Source organism: Aulonocara stuartgranti (assembly GCF_965226115.1).
Source record: "Aulonocara stuartgranti genome assembly, chromosome: 23".
NCBI lineage: Eukaryota > Metazoa > Chordata > Actinopteri > Cichliformes > Cichlidae > Aulonocara > Aulonocara stuartgranti.
The window spans coordinates 13,813,661-13,836,889 of NC_138958.1; the positions used below are offsets into that span (position 1 = coordinate 13,813,661).

At 39.2% G+C, this 23,229-nt stretch overlaps 1 protein-coding gene across 1 annotated transcript in view; it reads right to left on the reverse strand.

The window, feature by feature from the left end:
* Positions 1-23,229, reverse strand: part of rab6ba (RAB6B, member RAS oncogene family a) — a 67,897-nt gene that overhangs the window by 18,087 nt on the left and 26,581 nt on the right. The window contains exons 2-5 of the mRNA XM_082524876.1: positions 17,857-17,915; positions 6,925-6,978; positions 6,512-6,617; positions 3,120-3,231 (exon numbers count right to left, since the gene is read on the reverse strand). Coding sequence (XP_082381002.1) covers positions 3,120-3,231; positions 6,512-6,617; positions 6,925-6,978; positions 17,857-17,915 — 331 coding nt within the window. The remainder of the gene's footprint in view (positions 1-3,119; positions 3,232-6,511; positions 6,618-6,924; positions 6,979-17,856; positions 17,916-23,229) is intronic.

The following is a 23,229-nucleotide window of genomic DNA, read 5'->3' on the forward strand; positions in this document are numbered from 1 at the left end:
TTTTTCCTGCTTCCCCTTCACAGTTACTGACAGGCTAAGAGTTCAGACACAAACATGCCAAAGGGAATTTCTCTCTAAGGCCGTCAAAGTTGCTGCTACTGCATGCTAAAATAAAGCTGGCCATAACATTTAAATTACTTGATTGTGGAGGAAAACCCAACATTCAGTAAAGTTTTGTATTTCACAAATGGAGAAAGAAAGATAAAGACTTCCTGAGTATATTTACATTTAATCAGTAAATCAGGGGATCGGTTTTAGTTCTCGCACCCATGTTTACAGACAGAAACCTACTCTTACGTTTCATTCGTTACCACGCTCAATGTCAACCTTCCAGTTAGCAAGCGGTCATTTATAACCATTTATAACCAAAGTTCTGTTACTTTTCATAGCCTTTTGTTTCCCCACAGGAACTGACCCTTCCAGTGGTGTGGCGGGAACAATGGGAAGCACTGTGAGGTCATTTATCATTCAGTCAAACTGGCTGTGGTTCATACAATCATGGGAAAAAAAGAAAGTTCATCCTCTGTCAGTTCAAAGGTTTTACACGTCAGGACACAATAAAGAATTAGCCGGTCCCTATCAGGTCTTAGAATTAATGTAAAAGTAATGCAACAACAAATGACACACGTGCCTTTCTCTTATTTTGTATACATGTGTGTACATATATATATTTGCTATTTATTCCTACTGTCTACTTTTTATATTGTATTCCGGCACAGCTGGTGTGGAGCAATTACAATTTCTTTGCACATGTACAATGACAATAAAGGGCTATTCTATTCTATTCTATTCTACATTATTTATTTAACAAAAACTAAACCAAAATACAGAAGCAGTGTGTAGAAAAACCTACTACAGCATGTAGTTCCCTGAGTCATGTAGACTCAGGGAACTAATACTAGGAAACTTAAACTACGAAAACAAACCAGGAATTACGAACTAGAATTTGGTTAGGAACACAGAGGGAATAACAGACAGCATGAGACACAGGAGGAGAGCACAACTGGGAGTAATCAGACCTAACAAGACAAAGACTGTCAAAGTAAAACAGGACGTATAACACAGAGACGCGGACTTGACACTGAGACAGAAGCATGAACTGTGGAACAGGGAAAAAAAGCACAGAGAAGACATGACACGGACACTGGGAAGATACACTGACTGAAATTAGAAGCTAGAACAACAAAATATAACCTCAAGAGAACTATAACCATGAATAACAAATAATCAAGAAATATAGATTAAATACAAAATACTGGGTCACACCAAGGACATACCAAGGACACACCATGACATTCTCTTGGAGATTTGTTGCTGTGCTTGGGATCATTGTCCTGTTAATTACCCAGTCTGCCTCACATTTGACTCTAGAATAATTAATTAATATTTATTTGTATGAGGTGAACATGCTAACCGAGGCCCTTATAGTCTGAGTTCTAGCTCTTTCATTTTTTCCAGTTTCTTAGAGCATAGTGTTAACACACACCTGAAATCTCCAGACTAGCAAACCACCAAAACTTCAGCTTGGCAGATAACTCATGGGTAAAAATTTTACTAAGGTATAAGGTATGCCCACATTGTAATGTCACAGTTTGCTGGATGTACTTCTTGGACTTCCTGACAACAAATGTTTTTATGTAAACAAAAACAAAATTAAAAAAACTGTATAATAATATCATCAATTTGGTTATTTTAACTGATATAACAGCTTGGCTGCACTAGGCTTTGTCTCCGTCTGTATTTCAACACATACTCTGCATAAATAAATAACATGTAGTGGGTAAGTTAAATGTTTTGCACTTCTAAATGGTTTCAGAAAAAAAGGCGGAGAAAAAGGCAGTAACTTTCTAAAAGACTTGCTGGTCATTTTCATTCAATTTTCACATCACATAGTTTTTACCATCTGAAATTGATCTCCAGCCTGCATTTTATACACATCAACACATTTTTGCACCAGGACAAAAGTAATTTTATGGTTCAATTCTCTCTTTATTTTCTCCTGTCCACTAACGTATATTTCTGCTCCATGTCCTCTCACGTCTACCCTGTTTTTTTTTTCAGCCGGCCCACTTGAAATCAATCTCAGGTTTATTAAACACTGCGTCTCATCAGCAGTTTCTCACCTACTCTTTCCTCCACAGACACAGTCGGCAGCTTCATATAGAATATGAATAAAAATGAATTCCCTCATGCACACAGCTCATGATGCTCAAGTGTCCCTACAGACGAAAACACTAAAGCAAGCAATAATTTTCCCTCTTTGAAGCAGGCTGTCTGACAGGAAGTCCTCCAAATACAGGAGCCCCCCCCCATAATCACTATAATAATAATGCTAATAATAATAGTAATAAGCATAGCCAGTTTATTTCTCATTGGGGTGGCGTAAATATTTATATAAGATTTTTCAGTCCAACATCTAACATCAGCTGGCTGCAACATACTGATGACCTCCTCAGGTATGCCCCGCCTTTCATCCTACAACAGCTGCAGTTACAAAGCCATGGCATGAAGGCGTCACAACCCGCATGGTTTATTGACTTTGAAACTGATGGAGCAGCAGCTGCAATGGGCCTATGCAGAGGAGCAGCCACACTCCTGTGTGGAAAGATCAACCCTGACTGTCATATTCACCGCATCAATCTCAGGTCAGAATCTGTGATCCGTGCTACTGTGGAACACATCGCAGACTGATTCATTTTCACATTTCTGACTCTTAAACTCCAAAAGACTGTGGCTGATCTCGGTAAACAAATAGGGTCACCTCCTCTCCTGTTGGAAGGTTTCCAGATGTGGGCGTTCCAGGAAACCCTCCACAGAAAAACAGAGCTAATCCATCATCAAAGCAGGCTGCTTTCTTGGGAATTTGCGGTAGCACATTATTTACTTTTTCTTTACAATGTTGTCGGTTCTAGCCAAATCTGGCCAAATGATGGTAAATCCTCTGATAAAAATGCTTATTCTCTTTTATCAGAGGATACACCGGATCATCCTTTATAATTCAACATTCATGAACACCAATGTAACTGACAAGATCTAAATTTTAACTTTTGCATCAAACTTGCTTGATTTCAGTTTTGTCTCTCCAAAAAAGATCTGTTCATTAGATCAGAGCGACATACCTCTTGTCTGCCAAGTCTGTTTTATTGCCAACAAGCATGATTATGACATCACTGCCTCGCTCCGTTCTCACATCATCGATCCATTTTGATGTCTGCTGGAAAGAATTGACATCTGTTGAAAAAATTAAAATATAAAAAAAAAACTGTTAAAAAAACTAACATCAGACTCAAATGACTGACATTTGATTTGATTTTTAAACATGCGTGGTAGTGCCAACACAGGTGCCCCACAGGAAAATCTATTTGTATAATAAAAAGGATTGTAATAAATTATAAGGCTGTGTGTCCCATTTACGAAAATGTATGACATTTTATGATGTTGTTTATCATAAAATAATGCAAAAAATGTTCTAGGCAAAATTCGAGTCACTATCAGACTGTGTAAAGATTTTTCTTTTTAATCCACAAGACAAAATATGATATCAGATTATTTTCTAATTTTGCTGTAGACGATGTATTTCTATTGAATGGGTGACAAAAACACGAAAACGTAATTCACTTTTGGTTTTCAGGTTTGATAACGAAAACCTAATAAATGATGATTTTCGCACAAATTTTTCATGTTTTTCTTGGAAATTCACTGTTTTTTCTAAAATATTTCTCATAGATTTGTTTTATTTTTTCTCCCAGTGTGACATTTTTTCAGCAAAGTTATACTAGTTTCTCCATGTAATTATTGATTACTTAATAATTATCATTAGTCAATCATTTCTATTAAATTTGCCACTGTTTTCATATAAATTTATCATTTCAGTCTTGAATTTATTTATTTTTCTCCTTTTTGGTTGGACTTTTGTAGTTTTTTTTCCCATCAGTGTTGGAAAATATGTAATTTTGTAATTTCACTGTGAAAAACAGTAGTAACAGTTAGAACCTCACTGATAATCTTGCATTAATAAAGAAGATTTACAGTTTTAAAAATGACTCCCGGTCAAAAAATATTAGCTGGTAGAGGGCGTATTGAAGTGCACATGAATATGGTTAGTACTGTATATGGAAATATACAATAAATCAACATACAACACAGCTACTTCTGGCTCTGGAACATGTTAAGGTTGCTAATAAATTCCTTTGACCTTGTCGGGTTGAATGAGTATGCATGCTGGCCTGCATGTAGATAAAGGGTCATGTTGTATTCTTGGACTGGGAATTTGATGAGACAAGACTCCATGTTTTTTTCAAGGTTAAAGAGAACATGGGTTAAGGAGGAGTGGATAGTGTTTTTTAATAAAGCGGGGTTAAAATTAATTTCCTACATGCTGAGTGTCTCAATTGTTTTCTCTTTTGGAAAGAAAACATGATCCAGATAAAGCTACACAGTACAAGGAGAAGCAAAACCAGAAAGAAATATGTTGTGGAGAAGCAGAAAAATGGTTGTTGTTAAGGGTGGAAAGATAAATCGGAACGTGAAATGAAATCTAAGTGACAAAAATTTTGCTCCTATTTGTTTCAATCACTTTTGATGGGAAATATCGAGATGAAACGTGATATTTGTAGAATCTGATTGTGGAAATCCAACTGTTTTACAAAATAAGATACAAAATGTGAAGTAGGAATGACTTCAGCAGGTGTAGCTCAGGGTCCTCCAGCCAAAGCATCCGATGGCCTTTATGTAAGTTTAGAGCAGCTCATTCTTCTGTGAGCAGTACACAGAATAATTAAAATTGGACAACACAAACAATGAACTTTACTCTTCAATAAGATTTCACAGAGTCAGGTCTTAACCACCTGTTTTGCTTCTCGGGTCGATATGAGGTCACTTTTTAATGCTGCCGTTTTCAATTGAAGTTAAACATCTGGCTGGTTAGTGTTAATAAAGTGCAGCTTCAAATAAACTCTGCTTGGACTTACAAACAATTCCGTCTTCAGGAAAAACACCTGTTAGCCTTGAGTAACGTTATCTTTACCTCACCTGTTCCTTGTTGCAATCTCTAAACCAATCTCTAATATAATGGAGAACTTCCGTTGGCTTCCTGTTTCAAAGGGAGTGCCGGCAAGCTACTCCAGAAGGGGCTTTCTGAAGCTTTTTGATCAAAGTAGTTAAGACACTAGATACGGTTCACTTTTATTTCTTTTAATTGGAGTAAAATACCTTAATGACATCACAGCCTCATGAGCCACTTTAGAAAGTGAGAAGCAGCAGAGATTTTATAGTATCAGCCTCTAGATAGCATCAACCACCACAAAGAGCTTCTTCTTCTACACACCTGGACATTTCTGATGGACTTTGACTACGCTCCTAACGTCTGTTGGAGTTATCGTTTGGAAACAGGAACTATTAAGGGAGCCTACCCTGTCATAAATCCTTAAAGGCCCAATCAGCATGCATTAGTTCTAAGTTTTATGAGCACTTTATGAGCAAATTTAAGCTCCCTGTAAGAACAATTAAAGGACATAAGCCTCAACATATTATCTGCCCACTAACCATTACCCAGCATGCCTTTTAGCAGAGTAACTGCGGCATTATTAGTGTTAATAATTAATAAACATAGACAGGCTATTGTGTGCCATGTTGTGAAAAGAGCTACCTGTACAGAATTAATGCATCATATGATTAGAGCTGTGAGTATGAAGGGTGCACAGTTAATATAGGGCCCCTCTCAATACTCTGCAGCTCTTCTGCCTGCAGATAATAAAACACATTTAACCCTCTGAAAAGCCACAGTGGGTGTTTTGTCTGACTCTGCTGTCAGTAAAGGGAAAAAAGCAAATATTGGAACAGTTTATCAAGAGTTCACCATCTCAAATTTTAATAACTAATATATCTTTGTTGCTCTATGCACCTGTTTTCCTTTCTCACAGTGTTTTTTCCAGTTTGCCAAAAGACAGCTACATGGGAATAAATGATGCCGCCGAGTACACCAGCGACGCTAAACGGAACAAGACCTGTTGACCTGGAGGAGACACTAAGGAGATGACGGGGCTGCAGAGCTGGAGCTAAGAAGAGGAAACATAAACGGTTCCAGCGTCATATGGGGAAGGAGAGATCCTCAGGCAACAAGACTGATGAGCTCAGAGTGCTGATTAAGACACATGGGTGCAGTGTGATGCGCTTCATGGAAACATGGCTCACACACACACTTCCTGGACCACAATGCAGCAGTACTGGGCTTCAGAACGGTTACTGTTGGTGCTGTTTACATTCAATCAGCTGAAGCAGAGGTAGCATGTGACCTATCGAGGGATTACGTTTGTAAATGTGCAGTTTGACTAAGATCACGCCTGTCTGTTTACATCTTCGAGGTTTACACTTATCTCCATCACTCTCTTTACCATCCCTTTTAATAAATACATTCAAAATACAGTATCCCAGTACCCTTTGCACAGCCTTTTGCATGCTTAACATTAAAACTGTGACATATCAATAAAAAAGAAGCAGCAATTGCACTGACTTGTGATGTCGTAGACCACCACGGCCACGGTGGAGTCCCGTATATAGCTGGGGATGAGGCTCCTGAAGCGCTCTTGTCCTGCTGTGTCCCAGAGTTGCAACCTCACCTGGGGTTCAGAGAGTGAAAGCTGAGGAGGCTGAGATCATTCAGATAGTCAGAGAGCCTGAAAACAGTAAGCTCCCCCCACACACGCAAACATTCATTATTTATACAAGCAGACCTTTCATTTCCAAGATCGTACAGCTGTATGATAGATTCTCTGAGATCAGCAGACACATTTAAACTAGCAGGACTACATGCAGTCAGACAGGTCGTTGTTCCACAGCTGAACACAATCACAGTTCACACAGTTTCTGTCTGAGGGAGACTAACATTTAACATCTCTCTCGTGACATGATACAGCTGTAACTTACCGTTCGATCTTCCAAGTACATGGTTTTCGACAGGAAGTCGATTCCAATTGTGGCCTGGTTTAGGGAAAGAAGATAGCCACGAATCAACATCACTCCAAATATTCAGAAAAGCAAACAGCGAGGAAGTGAATCAGCCACATTAAAGATGCAAAAGGTGAAGAAGGGGACAGACTCTTCATGCAGGCATGATCACATCACCCTCATGTAGGGGATGATCAATATCCACACAACATGGTGAATGTTCAGTTTTATCGCACTGCTGATTCAATTCTAACTACTTACAAGTTTCTAATGTCTAGTGATTCATCATCAAATACAGACACTTGCAGAAGGTCACGGTGTGTCAGCATCACCCTGCAAATGTTCACTTAAATAATAAGAACAGCTGCGTTATTTTACTCTCTGGTCGGTTGTTTTAATCACAGCTCTCATCGTACATTTACACAGTAACAGCAATCTAATCATTTCCTTATTGTGTCATAAGGCAGATGGCAGTGTGTTCCCTCTTCAAAGGATGATAACTCTCCGCAGCCAAGCCCACAGCTTTCTGCTTTGCTGCCTGCCATGATATCATCAGGTGCTTTGGCTCAGACAAACTGCATCCAAGAAGTCATTATTAAACTGCAGACCTGAGGTTGGTTCTTTTAGTGGATTCAATGGGCTGAAAAATGTACTTTCACATTGAAAATTATGAGCAGGGCTTCGTTTAAAGATATGCAATTACGTTTGTGAAAAACATTAATTTTAGTAAGTGTTAAGGTTCAAAATATTGGGGATGGAGACAAGAGAAAAACCACAATAACAACACTGGTCCGGTCGGGTTGAGTCAAACGATGATTTAATGATCACACACGTGGGAGATGGACACTGATGCAGACAGCCTCAAAATCTCAAAATGGTGGAGCATTGCTCAAACTTTTATAGCCTCTGGTGCCTCCACCTTATCATAAAAGCCTAAACATTCACATGCTTTCTCTCACACAGCGCCTAAGCTACGACCTTGGCTCCCTGTTTATCTGCTCCTGCTGAAATGGGGCAGAAAACTCCAGCACACTCTGTTCTCTTCTACTCAGACAAATTAGATTTCTTATAACTCAGCAGTATAATGCATCATAAAACAATATCATTCATTCACAACAAGTCAGCAGTTTAATGTAATGCAAATCAGTTTAACTAATGCAATAGTTATCAGCTTCTTCTAATTCAGGAGAATAATGCAAACTAAAACTACATAATAATTCACAATCTTTAATTAGGGGTATAACATGGCATAAAATAATATTATAATCTAACAATTATAATATAAGGCATTCATCTGGGAAAAACTATCTAACTGACGCCATCAAATCTGCTAATTTTTATGTAGAATAACTTTAGGATATTTATTGAAGTCAGGCAGAATTTTATCTTTCTATCTGTCAGAAGTTACAGATCCTGAAAGGGCAGAAGCTTGGTCGTGCTTTTTAACACACAGCATTTTTTCCATTATTTTTGAGCGCTCATAGCTTCATAAGTATAGCAGACATCTACATAAAATGTTCAGGGCTGAAAAACGGACTTTATCTCTTTTGGAAACTGCAACCAAATGAATTTTAAATCTCACCCCAATTGTCAAAATGTCTTTTTTCCTTCAGAAAGATTTGAGCATCAGTACCACAGGATATCTCATAGTTTGATTAAGTCTGTGCTCTATGTAGAAGTAAATCATAGTAGCAGGACAATCTATGGATTGGATCTATAGCTTTCCAGTGCTGTGATAAGTTAGCAGTTTCTGCTCTCGTCTAAATATGATTTAACCTCATATTTAATACATGTTTGTCTTCTGCTCACACTGTGTTTTACAATTTTCTAATAGTTTTTACGAGACGCTTTTACATGCCCACACTTCATTTTTACCACAAAACTGAAGCTGCTCTCACTGAAGAATAAACTGTGACTTCTGTAGTGAATCATGGCTTGCTGAAAAGCACAGCTTGCCTTCTTTCAGGAGCAGTTTTTATTCTTTTGATATCACAAAGGTAACAGTAACAAAACGATAGCTTGGTTGCTTGAACGTCCAACAATACGTCAGGTCTCAAAAGCTTAATGATTTGCAGTCAAGTTGGAGAACTCAACCCAATTCTGTTGGGCACCATGTATCTTTAATATTAAGAATAAATTGTTGATGGATATGGATGAGCTTAAAAAAGCATTCAATTACAGTGGATTTAAAAAAAAAAAAAAAGATGTACATCCCTTGTCATGCAGCACATCCAGATGTTTAGTTTCTTGATTTATACGTGGAGGGAAGAGGGTGTAAAAGGTTCAGTAGTAGCTGGCACAACCAGCTACTACTAAGTCTGCAGCTGCAGCTTTGAGGTGTCTGACCTCGGCCTGCAAACAGGAGTGGCCAGTTGGAGCCGATACTGTGGACGGGTGACAGGTCTGGATCAGAGGATGAGGATGCACACAACAATAATTGTGCTGATCTCTAAATAAGGAGCCGGATGTATATATTGTGTTTTTTTCTGTGCTGAGCAGCTCTGCGGGGTGCCCACTGCCCACTTTGACAGAACTGGGCATCAGCAGCTTGCTCACGCACTCGTTTCCTTGGTAATGCCAGCTACCACAGTGGACTAACTCAGAGAATCTGGCACAAAGGACAGGATGTCATTTATACTGCTGCTTTAGACCCACTCACATCAAGCACTGCCAGGATTAAACTCACCAGCCTCAAATTATTCAAATTATAAACATTAAACATGATTAGAAGTGAAATCTAAAATACCCCGCCCATTTTCTTTCTGGAAGAATATCTTTTATATGCACCAGCATACCGAGGACGACACCAGATTCAGTTTGTGGAAGCTAGGTGAGGAGCAAAACAGCAAAAATTTCCTTTTTTAGAGACGACTCCCTTAAAGAGATAAATAGCCTCCATGTGAGAACAGAAGGACGTCCTGAAGAGCTGATATAAGAAGACCGGTCGAATCCAAGACTAAAAATACCAAGCTAAAGATGAATGTGGTATACTAGGGGGTTAAAAGTGTCATTTTTTAAAACTATCAACACAGACTCGCTTTTAAATTTTATTTTTTTTTATATGAGAAAACAAATGCTATTATATATTCTTGAATTAACTTGAAATTGAATTAAATTAAATTGCATTAAAAGAATAAAGATGTTTTTCTGGGGAAGTGGCAGAGGTGCTGTAGACTCTTCTTGGCCCTAGTTTTAAATATAGAATCCCAAATGGACAACTATACATGAGAAGGATTAGATCACGAGAAATTATTAATATCCCTTTTAAATCTTTAACCAGCGCGTGTCGTTGGAAGACAGACGAAGCCTTTACAGCCCATCCTGCTGGCATCTAGGGATGAAAATGAATTTAACGGATCGGAGAGAGTTTGGTGACATTATATTTTTAAGTAGTTTGTGTGCTAGTGAATTACAAAGAAATAAACACTGAACAGAAGAGACAGAAAATTACTGGTTGCTGCCTTTATGTTTGTAGAGAATCTGAACATTTCTACTTTCAAGGTCCTCTGTCTGGCAGGGACGCAGCTAAAACCCGCAGACCTCGAATCACAGCGAGCAATCACAGCGCTGCAGTCACAGACATTTAAGAACACAAAAAATCCAACTGCTCTTAAGTTTCTAATAGGATGGCAGTGCATCTATGATGAAGTCTTCATTCTCACTCAGCAGGCTGCAATAAATAGAAATTAGAGCTTCCTGAATTTTATTAATAATATTAGAATCAGTGCACTCATAATTTTTAGTCATTAACATTAAATTTAAGATTTAACCCATGTTTCAGTCCTGGTGCAGGGAAGAGGAAGACGTTGAATTTGAAGTGCTAAATAAGAGAAGACACGGGAGTAGTTCATTGTTTTGCTGTAAGAATGAAAAATAAAACCAAGCGGTGACATCTTCAGCTTGTTTGTTCTATCAAACCCTGAGTTTTATGTGTCGGCAATTCAACTATTAGCCAGTTTAAAACCAGTGCTCTGCTGACTCTGTAACTGCACAGCTCCAAACCTCCTCTGACATGAACATCAGCATTGAAACTGTGTGCCAGGAGCTTCATGGCACGGGTTTCACTGGCCGAGCAGCTCCTGAAGGTGTGATGCGACAATTATTCATACAGTTTAGAATAATAACTTTATGAAAAAACAAAAAAACAAAACACTGAATATTTTTAAAATATATCAAAGTGTCAAAATAGGTCACTTTGTCACAACCTATGTACAAAATCTATATTTACGGTTCGGTTTGACAAAGGTGGTTTGGATTAAAACACAACAGTTGCCACTTTTTTTATAGCCCTGTTTGCTTGGTCACGTGGCTGACGAGGTTGTTCCAAAATTTAGGTTCTGCAGCCTCAAAGCGTAGATGCCTCTGGATTTAAAATTAGAGCCTGTATCAGTCAAAAGGCCCTGATAACACGATTCAAGAGACCGACTGCTGGAAGGTGGTCTCAGCAGATTTGTTATATAAGCAGGAGCCTGGCCATGAAAGGTTTTAAAAGCAATTCTGAATTTCACTTTAATTGTTAGCGCTTTGACAGACTGGCGACCTGTCTGTGGTGTACCCTTTCTCTTGCTCTGTGACTGGAGGGACAGGCTCCAGCCCCCAGAGACCCTGAATTAGATATGTGGAAGAAAATGGATGGATGGATGAACAAATTTGGAATACTGATGCCAAAGAAGCACCAAAAAAGTAATATGTCAGCTTCTATCCATCTGTGATTAGACCCTCCCCACGACACCGAATATGAATTGTCCAATAAATCAGATTCACCCCTTGCTACACTAAGCAGCTGCATATTTGGGCACAGCAGACAGATGCAATCACAGCCTGGCAGTCAGGGCTGAGTGACAGCTCCACCACAGCCGACAGGAGCGCTCTGCTCCCAGAGGCCTCTGAGCCCTTTAGCATGTGCTACCAGGCGGTGCGGACGCCTGCTTCTGTCTCTCTCGCGGCTGGATGGCTGCTTGATGGGAGGCTGCTGCTTTAGAGGCAGCAAATGTAGCTCACCTCGCTCACGTCCTCCTGCTGACTAAAGCCACCGCCACGCTCGGTTTCATCTTCCTGATGGCCCTCTGTCTCTGACTTTACTTAAGCTCTTACTTCAAAAGACTCAACTGGATCTGCTCAAATCTAACGCGTGAAAATAAAAGCAAGTGAAACCACGACTTCTTAAATCTGCTCATCGGGACAGATGTCTCCTACGGGCTGTATTCTTATCGTTTTTCCACCCTCACCAGGCAAATCTAGCTTCCCCGCTGAGCAGCCGCATAAACACTCACACTCAACTAATGTGCGCTGAATTTTAATTAATACTCCGTTGTCTCTGGAGTTGAGTCTGCAAAATCATTTACAGCCCTACCTGTCACCGAGCCAGGCGGGAAACAAGAGGCATTAAGACACGGGCAGAGGAGGGCAGCAACCACACACACACACACACACACACACACACACACACACACACACACACACACACACACACACACACACACACACACACACACACACACACACACACACACACACACACACACACACACACACACACCTGGGGAAGACTTTTTAGCTTTGGCTTTGATCTGTGGCTACATAGTTGAGGTTGTGGCATCTGAAACAAAATGGTTAATACACTAGCTTTAAAAAAGAAAAAAAAAACAAAGGAAAAAACGCACCATCAACAAGGACTTTCAAATGATTTTAGCTTGTGCACAAATTTGATAACCTGATTTTTTTTTATATTTCTCTCTGCCTGCTGCCATTACAGCAGAGAGGGGCAGAGACTGACATTAAACAGCATATGGGGAGCTTATTAAATAAGCAGATTCTATCAGCCCAGCATCTGTTTGCCTACCATGTCTGAAGAAGCATGGGGGAAGGAACGGTGTCTGTCCATTCAGGCACCATAAAGATGGTACAGTTATTTTTCGTCAGAAGCATGTCCACCCCACACACACACACACACACACACGTTTCTCAGAATTACTGCACTTAGCACCGACTGTGACGGCTGTTAGATTTCAAATTCATAATTTCTCCTGCTGCATTCAGAACTCAAATCTTCTGCAGTGGCCTTGATGCAAGGCAGCCTTTTTCCAGAGGGCCCTGGACTGTGCCAAAGCTGCCTGTTGTCTCAGATTCATAGTGTTTATGGAGCCATGAACAAGAGACCCCCCAGGGGGTGGAGGGTTTCCAGCTCGGTGATCTGCTTTTAGTGTGGATCATGTGGTCCTTCTGGCTTCACCGAGTGACGACCTGTACTCCCGCTGGGGCGCTTTGCAGCCAGGATGAGAATCAGCACCTCGCAGTCTGAAGCCATTGTTCTCAGTCGGGTGAAGTGCCCACTCTGGTTTGGGGATGATGTGCCTTCTAGTATCTCTAGGTCTTGTTTATGTGTGGGGTGAAGAGCGTAGATGGCGATCTGCAGAGGTTGCACTGGTCTGTTACGGTGAAAAGAGCAACGCTGTTGATTTACTGGTTGAACTACATTCCTACCAATCACCTATGGCTGTGAGTAGTGACTGAAATAAGAATGTGTCAGACGGCTGAGAGCCGCTACACCTCCACACTGGAACAAGCAGTGGAGTGGTTCAGCTTCTAAATAGGATACTTCTTAGACGCCTCCCACCTGAGGTGTTTTTGGAACCCAGGGAGGAGACTCAGGGGAGTCTCAGCTGGCTTAAGAATGCCTTTGTCCCCTCCCAGCAGGGCCGCAGAAGGAGGCCAGTCAAGTTTCTCTCTTCCCACAGGAGGAAATGGAAAATGTTGCAGGAGGAAAAGGCTTTCCTGCTTAGCCTGCTGATTAGCGACAAAAAAATGACCTCTTATAGCTGTAGACAAAAAAACAAAACAAAACAAAGACAGTTGTCATCTGTGTCACTGACATCTTTGTTCCCTTTGCAGAATTGCAAAGGACTTTCCGAATTTTGTTCTTGAAAAGCACCATGTAAATAAATAAAAACCTTATCCCCCATTTAGGATTGTCAGTGGTGGATGGACCATAATTTCTGTGCTGAAAATTAAATGTTTTCTTTTCACACAAGCAGTCCTATGCAGACCTTTCTCAGAGCAGGCAGCCCACTATTTTCTGGCAGAGAACTACAACCTCGGAGATCCTCATCCCAGGTGATTCACACTCCTCGGATCACCCACTCTTAATTAAAAGTAAGTACTACAAAAACTAGCTTAAAAGCTATGGAGTGGCATTTGGATGAAGGTAATTATCCAGAGGATTTGGCATGTTATTAGCATGAATGAACAAACAAATGAATCCCCTTTTCCCAGGACACACTAAGACGTCATAAAAAAAACTCCACAGCCAACCTTAGCCAAATATGAGCTTCTTCCACTGCAATTTGTGAGAATGAAACTAAAGAAATGACTGTGCACCACGGAGACTCAGTAGCTTAAAGACCGAAAAAGACATGAGCCCCAGCAATCAGTGTGAAATGTCTGGCTCTGTAGACTTTCATGACTTATGAGTTTAAAAATATAAAAGGATACAGAAGCAGCTGTGAAGACGCAGCATCACAGAGCTAACACAGACAGTTTAATCCACACTCAATGAGCCACCCAAATCTCATTACAGCACAGCACAGAACTAATGCGAACACTGAAGAATAGAGACTTGTCGTTCTCCCTTTTGGAGGGTTAGCATAATGAAGAAAGGGCAAAGAAAACCCACCAACATGGATAATATAATAAAATGGATAATGTCAAACAGCAACATCATCTCCCATCAATATCTGTCTTTAATACCTTATGTGGTGTTTATTCAATTCATATAAAAATTACATGGAAAACATGGTGGACCAGACTGTTACTATGATGAACTACTGGAGAGTTCTTAGTAAATTATTTAATTAGTAGTAGAAATATATGTATATATGTATGGGAGGGGTTGTACTATCATGGGTGAAAAGTAATCTTGGAAATCAGAACCAAATTGATAACATTAAAACTGTGACATGTGGGGTTCCTCAGGGCTCTTTTTTAAGACCACTGCTGTTTATTTTGAACATTAATGACATCTGTGTAATTTCTATAACACTGCAAACTATCAGATGACACCAGCGTAATTTACTAATTTAAGGACTTAAATTAATGAATTAAGTAAATTAAAGACCTGGTTTAAATATATGCTATTCTGTTAAAATAGCATATAAAAGAAAAATAATCTTAAGTTAAACTATATACATGATATTTGGAAATCGTTCAGCGCACAGCAATAGGAAAATTATGATAAATTACACTGAATTAGAAAAAGTAAATGAAATTAAATTTCAACAATAAACTATGCTGGGAACAATACATCAACAAAATTAGAAATAACATATCTAAATCAGTCACAATACTATATAAGTAAAAGTTTACATAAACCAAGAATCACTATGCAGCCTGTTCCTTCGTGCTTCCATATATATGGCATATTGTGTGAAAGTATGGGAAAACATCTACAAGACAAATATTCAGCTAACATACATATACACATGCATACATAATCAACATACATATTACAAAAAGAGCCGTAAGAATCATTAACACCCTCTAACTCACCATTTATGAAATTTAAAACACGTCAATTTAATGACTTATTTGAGCCTAAAACAGTTCAAACTATGTACAGAGCAAGGCAACATGCATTAACCGCAAATATTCAGAAGTAGTTTGCAGTCAGACAAAAACACCATGCATTCAGGATGTTTCATAATCTAGCTGTTAGAACCAAGTGTAAAAATTACAGCATTACAGTCAAGAGACTAACCACTGTGAAATAACTGCACAGAGGAAATCAAAATCTGTTTGTCATTGTACACGCAAAAAACAATAAACAGAAAACAAAAGGGAAAAAACTATGTGAATATGGGGATGATTTTACTGGGTAAATAAGCTGTTTGGCTTTTCCGTTCTGTTGAGTTCTCATTCTGCTCATCTGGATGTTGCTTTGTAAATTATTAGATATTTCCTTATATCTATTCATTGATCTATTTAGCATCCAATCCAAGACGCTGACTTTTCTGAGCATATGGCCTCACTTACTAGTTTCCAGACTTACCTAACAGAGAATGTTAATTATTCTGTAATTTTCTTTGGCCTGCTTAGAGTCAAATACATTTCCTTTTTTTCATATGTTGCAAAGCTGATTTCTTTTTAATACTGTAGAGTTTAACATTACAATATAAAGTACCTTGAGGTGGCTGTTGTGAATTAGTGCTATATGAAAAAAATTAAGTTGAACTGAACTGATATTCCAAAGTACATCCCAGTGAATAATGGATGTACCTTTCGTACCACTGGCTGATCAGGTCCAAGAGTGTACTTCAGAAGTTGAAGTGACTGCATGTTGTTTCATGGTGATAGTTTATTATGCTTGAATTTACCTTACTGATTGCTTTTATAGTTTATTGCCTCAATTTCCAAAAATAAAGCAGGAAGACAAACTCTTTTTTTTTTTGTAACTATCTGTATCTTCTGGCCTTTGTAATCATCTTAACTGTCTCCACTGATACCTTATTGGGTAATCAGTCCTGTGAGTGTATATATATTAGTTTGTCCTTTCCTTTGTCAATTTATTTTGCCCCTCTAATTTATTTCCTCATGTTCAGTTGTCTGGATTTCCCGTTAAATTGCACTTCTCTGGGATTTGTGTTTCCTGTTTTTGCTTTTAGTCAAGAAAATTTTTATTGAATTGAATTCAATTTTATTTATATTGTCTTAAATCACAGCAAACGCTGCCTCTAGGTGCTTTACATTGCAAGGTAAAGACCCTACAATAATGGAGAGAAAACCTTAGGCTGGAGGATTTGAAATGGTGACTGCCTTTGAGATCCATGTTTGGCATTTTTGGTCCTTTGTTTTTGTAACATTTAAGCAACAACATCATTCTTCTGTGTGTCAAATTATTTGAATTTGTAGGACAAAAAAGTAAAGGTAGATGGAAGTAGTGTGGAAGAAGGTTAGATCAGGTACTGAGGAATTCTTTAGAGGCTGCTGTAGATAATTTAAAGGCAGTAGCAGATTAACACATGCCTGTGGGATCAAAGCCGCAGGTCTCCAGTTTTAGAGGCAGAACATTATTAACTTTGCTGGAGCTCTGCAGAGTCTGCAGGCTAATTTTATACCTGATGGAAACGGTTTGTCTTAGAAAATGACCTGAAGTTCACATGAAATGCAAAGCTTTGTTTTCTACATATATGCAAAGTCATGCTTCAAATCAATAATGCTAATAATGTATATGATCAACACTATTCAGCAACAAAAAAGTCTTCCTCTTCGTCTGTCTTGTCGTGACGTAGTCAGGTTTTCTTCAGATAATCAGATTTAGTTTTTCCATATATTACTCAGGCTCATAATTCTGTAAACTCCCCCATAAAAGAGCCTTAGCGAGCAGCAAGACTCCCTCTTAAACTATCAGAGAGGGCGGACAGAATAGTTTTGCGAGATTTATTTTTAATTCTGTTTTTATTACTATGTAAGTAGATACTTTTTGTTTATAAACCAATAAAGCTGCAGGTTTTATTTAAGGGTGCTTTGCAGATGCTCACAAAGAGCTCTGGAAATGCTGTAGCTGCAAAAGTACTATTTTGCTTTTAGGATGTCGAGTGAGATTAGGCTGCTTACAGGGATTCAAAGAGCTCTTGATCTTCAGTTCAAAGGTGTCTTTTTTAAAATCACTGATGGCCATAATTTCCTTATTTTACACAAAGAGAAGAATTTGTATTTGCTGTGTATTAATTTCCTTCATTATTATCGCAGTATCTAATTTACTTAGGCCTTATTTGTTCTAAGTTTCTGTCTTCAACTTATCGATTTACGCCCAGCTTTATGTTTCACTATCAAAGGAAATGCCTGCAGCCCAGTGTCACTGATCCATCAGGATAATTATTAGAGCCAAACCATTCAGCCTGTGCTTGCAGCACCTACCTGATATGTGTTGTCAAAGCTGTCATACATGAACCGTGTGATCAAAGACGTCTTTCCAACTGCAAGACAAGAAAAAGACAGAATGCATTAAATGACAGATGAGGGGCTTTGTGTTCCAGCATTCAGGCTCTCAGCGAGTGTAACAGCAGTATTAGTAGTTGTGGTTTCTACCATGGCTGTCACGACTGCCCAGGGAGCTCATTAGTGTGTGTTTGGGGTGACCAGGAGGTCAGCAGGGGCATCGGGTGTGAATATAATTACAGTGCTGCTGCTACTAGAATTTAGGTGTTCCCCAACACATATACCTCCCATCTGATGTACGAAGTCAGGGGAACAGGAAGATGAGATGCAAGGAAATTGCTATAAAATGATAGGAAACCTGGACGAAAAGTCATCCACAGTGCCATTATCTGAGGCTTCAATGAGTTTTACTGACATTTAAAAACATCTGCAATCGGCACGGCCAGCAAGCAGATTCATAAACTCCAACTTTCCTGCTTTATAAAGTGCAGAAAAACCTGTTTCTCAACATGGGATTAGAGGAGACTGGTTTGTTATGTGTTGATGCTTTTCGATCTCTGATTTCATGCATTTTTGTGCACCAATCAAAAAGTGATAATAACCGTAAAGCTGCTTGATTATGTTTCCTAGCTACAGTCAATCAAAGTGAATGTTAAATGATCAATATCCAATTTTCTGGATTTTTGCAAGAGAATAAATATTAGCTGTTAATAAAATCGCTTTAGTTCTTTTAATATCAAATACCTTATACAGTTTAAAACATAGTGTGCTTTGTAATGTAATCTAATGAGAATGCAATTATCATTTCATCAGCTATGACACTTTACATAATATAATATCGAGTCTCAACCTTCTTACAGTGAAGGTTTAAGGACCGGCTCCTCAAAGGGTCCAATCTGTTCCACTTTGCAAAGCTTGAAAATTGCAGTGAAATCATTAATATGTTCAGTTTTTCAATAAAAATGAGAATCTAAAAATGTAGGCTGGAGTCTATCCCAGCTGTCATATGGTGAAGGGTGCAGTGCCACCTGGGACAGGCTGGCACTGCACTCCAATTGTTCATAATCCGTTTTTCAAACAGATGATTCAATAAAGCTGTACTTGCATTTCTTTGGTTTTAAAGAATGATTTTTAGGGTATAATTTTACTGATCTGGTCCACCTGAGATAAAAATGGGCTTTGGATGCAAAATAAAACAAGTCTAAGTTCCCCTGGTAGTCAAATACGCCTGCCATCACAACGTGTCCTGTAGCTGTGTTGTGATATCCATATTAACACTGGTCTCACTCCTAACTGGCTATTTGTTAAGCATAAAAGCAAAATCTAACAGAATAGTTTCAGTGCCTAACTTACAGTTAAAGAAAGCGAGAGTAAACAAAACACAAAACAAACCATGTACTGCAGGTTCACAGTGTTGTGATCCACCTGCCTACCTCTGTCAGTAGTATGAGCATCAGTTATAACTTAATAATCTATTTCAAAGGAACTGAACTCAATAAAGGCTTCCATTATCAGCGATTGTTATAACAAAGACCTATGTCTCTTTTACACCAAAGTATCCCTAAACATCTTCATCACATGTTTAAAATAATGTACAATAACAGTGTTTACTAAAAATGCCTGCCCTACATTTCTTTTGTAGCATGAATGACTTCATGAATTGCATTAAAGATGTTCTACATGTCCCCGAATGTGTCTGACAGGTCTGATGTTTGTTTCATGTTATGTGCTGATAAATGGATGAAAAACTCATTTCAAATCTCTTCAATGATTCATTCATCATTTTAGGATCATAAGTCATATTTTGAGGTCCAGAAAAGAAGGCTGGTTAGAAATTACTGACTTATTGATAAATAGCACAAATGGTTTTCAAATTTTGTTTTCCCTCAATGGGTTTATTAATGATGGAGAATGGGGAAAAGCAAAAGCCGACAGGAATCAATCACGCCCCCCTTCTTGTATGCATTTAGCAGCAGTGCAGATGGTAAAGAGCCAGCTCATACCATCTCACTCATACAGTGATATGCACTACGGTTCAGTCTGAAAAGCCACTGGTCAGCAAGTGTGTTGCAGACTGTGGATGGTGCAATATCAAAGAGTATAAAATATAACTGTATAAATAAACCTGACATTTAACAAAGTGTGCGGGGGCAAATGGCTATTAGAGTGGCCTCACAACACTCAGATCCACAGGTTATGAATAAAGACAGATAGTAACCAGAGATAAACAAGCAGATGAATCCGTCAAAGTAAGAAAAACTGCAGTCCCACTAATGTCCACTGGAGGCTCTAACACTGAGTCAGTATCCACACACTCCCGGATTAAAATGTCTACCAGCACTGCAGAATTAAACTTGTTTATTGGCTGCTACAAAAAACAGTTTGTATGGATAGTTTCCTCTTTCAGAACAACTGCATGGCTTGGCTAAATTTTTGAGGTCCACCACTTAATCTTATTAAACTGCTCATCTGTAACCTCATAGCTGCTCATCTATATGCTGTATACCCTCAGTGAAGCTATGCAACAAGATTTTTTGCTGCTGCCCTGCCAGGTTCATGAGAAATAAATGCACCAGCTCGCTCAGTAAACATAATCTGTCTTATATTCACAGTTCATCAAATGGGCACCCAGTTGCAATTGTTTGCAGAGAGAGTTTTAATTAGGCAGACTAATTGCATGTGTCTGTGCCCTCACTTGGTCTCCTTATCTGCAAGGCAGGATCTACAGCGTAGCTACTGATTATGCTAATGATCTCATGCTAATTTATCAATATATCATCTAACTTACTTAAGATGCCATCTAATTTAACAAGCTCTGCTAATTCAGTCATGCTTTATTGGTAATTAAAACTCCATCATGACTCATCTAGTCCACTGTACAATATGAAGTCAAAGACTATGAAGGCTGATGGCAGGGCAAATAATAGGAAACCAAGATAATAAACATAAAAACATTTCCACATATCAAATACTCATCGTCTTTCAACAAAAGAGTGTCAAGGCAAGACGCTACCATTGTGTTTATGTTTGTTTGGTGGCCAAGACCTTGGAATAACCAGCAAAGCCCCTTCACCAATCCCACACCCAGACACACTGGCATGGTACTGAGCAGGGTCATTTAATGCTTTACAAGTAAAATTTTAAAATCTTGGAATGTTAGTCAGTAATAATGCTAGTTTGTAAGTATTATAATTAGGAATCAACCAGCTCTGTGGAGAAGCAGTTAGCACTGTTGCCTCACAGCAAGAAGGTCCTACTTTGAAATCCACCATGGTTGTCTGTCTCTCTGTGTTAGCCCTGCGACAGACTGGTGATCTGGCCAGGGTGTACCCTACCTCTTGCCGTATGATAGCTGGGATAGGCTCCAGCTCCCCTGCGACCATAATAAGGATTAGTGGAAGAGATATTCCTGATGAATATTAGGAATCGAGACATCCTTCAACATGGCTCATTGTGATTGATTTCCAGATTATAGGCAAGAGGAAGGAGAACAGAGGTGAAAAAGAGACAAAAATAAGAATAATGACAAAACCGAAAAGAAAGTAATTAACAAAGTGAGAACTGGGAGGGCACCTGGGGGTAGACTCAAAACTACTGGACAGATTTTTTATATTTGGAGAAGATGACACCACCGTGTCTAGACTTCTGAAAGATGAAGATGACGAATGGATGAAATCCGCTGAAGCAAAGAAAACTGACACACAGACCAGAAAAAGGGAAACAACAGATTTTTCTCATTTCTCTCAGTCCTCTTTCCTGCCCGTGACCTGGAAAGCCACGTCTCTGTGCCACACTAAAGGATGTTTCGGTCCTAAAATGCATTTGGAGGATGGAGGAGGTTGTCAGAGGAGTTATAATCCAGGATCAACAGGTAGATCATTTACAGTCATTTACTGTTCCTTCGGGTATAACAGAGGCGTGGCACACAGCTGGAACATACCAAGCAGGGAGGGAGGAGGACTCTTTAAACAACTCGTTATTTTCATTTATATCAAATTATAATAAGGGGTTACTATGATCACATACAGGTAACGCTGTGACGCAGTTATGTGATGCCTTGCTGCATTAAATTCAACACTCGTGGCTACATTTATGTCATAAGTTGTGTTACAAAGGTCTTCAAATATCTACATGAGCTGAGGACAGAAATAAAGTGTCAGATGTGCCATGTTATTCCTGTGCACTTACGTAACGATCAGCTGATTTCAGTTTGTGTGCAGGGAGAAGGAAAAAGGTCAAGCAAAGTTGTGAGAAGTGGAAATACAGACTTTTTTAATTTCATGAGCACGATGATAAAGTGGAAAAACTGCGTCCGGGATAGAAACAACTTCATTACGCTACTAACACAGAATGATGTTAGAGGCGAGTGCATAATGACCTCAGCCCTGCATCCACAGCATGGTCTTCAACAGCTAACACGTTGAGCACGTTGCACCCTTCCAGCCACCACCAGCGTTTCCAGTATGATCACTGTGGAGATCACAGTGAAATGCTTTTTGGCTGATTTTCAGCTTTGCTATCATACTTAAAGAGTAAAAGAAGATCTTGTGTGTCCTAGTTAGAATACAAACATCAGTGTGTAGGACAATAGCCTAAAGTGAGGCAGCCAGGTACCCACAGCAGTTTTAATGTTTAAACTTAACCAGATAAAGTCTTTTACATTAATATCCTAGTTAGAAGTAACACTGGAAAACCTCCATCTTCTGTCTTTTTAAAGTACAAATTATTAATTTAATTGATAAATATAAACAATAATTGTGGGAAATGTGCATCAAGAAACACAAAACATTAGATTTGAGCTTGTGGGTATTCCACAAGCTCCTTTCAAACCATGCTGTCCTGTCACAGGATGGCAAACTGCCAATTAAAAGTAGCCCTGAATATAAAAACGCAATGAGCGCTCTTGAGCCTGACATCATAAAATACAGACGTACTTAGGCCATAAAGCCCAACTTATCATGCAGTTGTGCCAAATGTCATATTTAATTGACATCACTTTAAAATGCCGTTGCCTCGATTCCTCTCTCCTTGGCTCCTCTGCTCGCACCTGTGGGAGGGACTAAAACGCGAGGAGAAGAAGTAGTGATGTACAAACGGAGAGATGAGAAAGCAGGAAAAGAATGTCACTTATCTCATAACATGGTATGCGTGTGTGTTTATGGGAAACAGTCAGGTGAACTGTGGAGTTTTCAGTCACCATTTCTGCCCTGGGCATTTGAAGCCTTCACATGAACGCTTATCAGAGGGAGAAAAACATTAGGACACTGAGTTTGATCCAGCATCCTCGCTGCTGACTCATCCTGAGCCACCGCTGAGCAGCATGAGACAGCACTTTGTGAGCCTCTCAGTCAC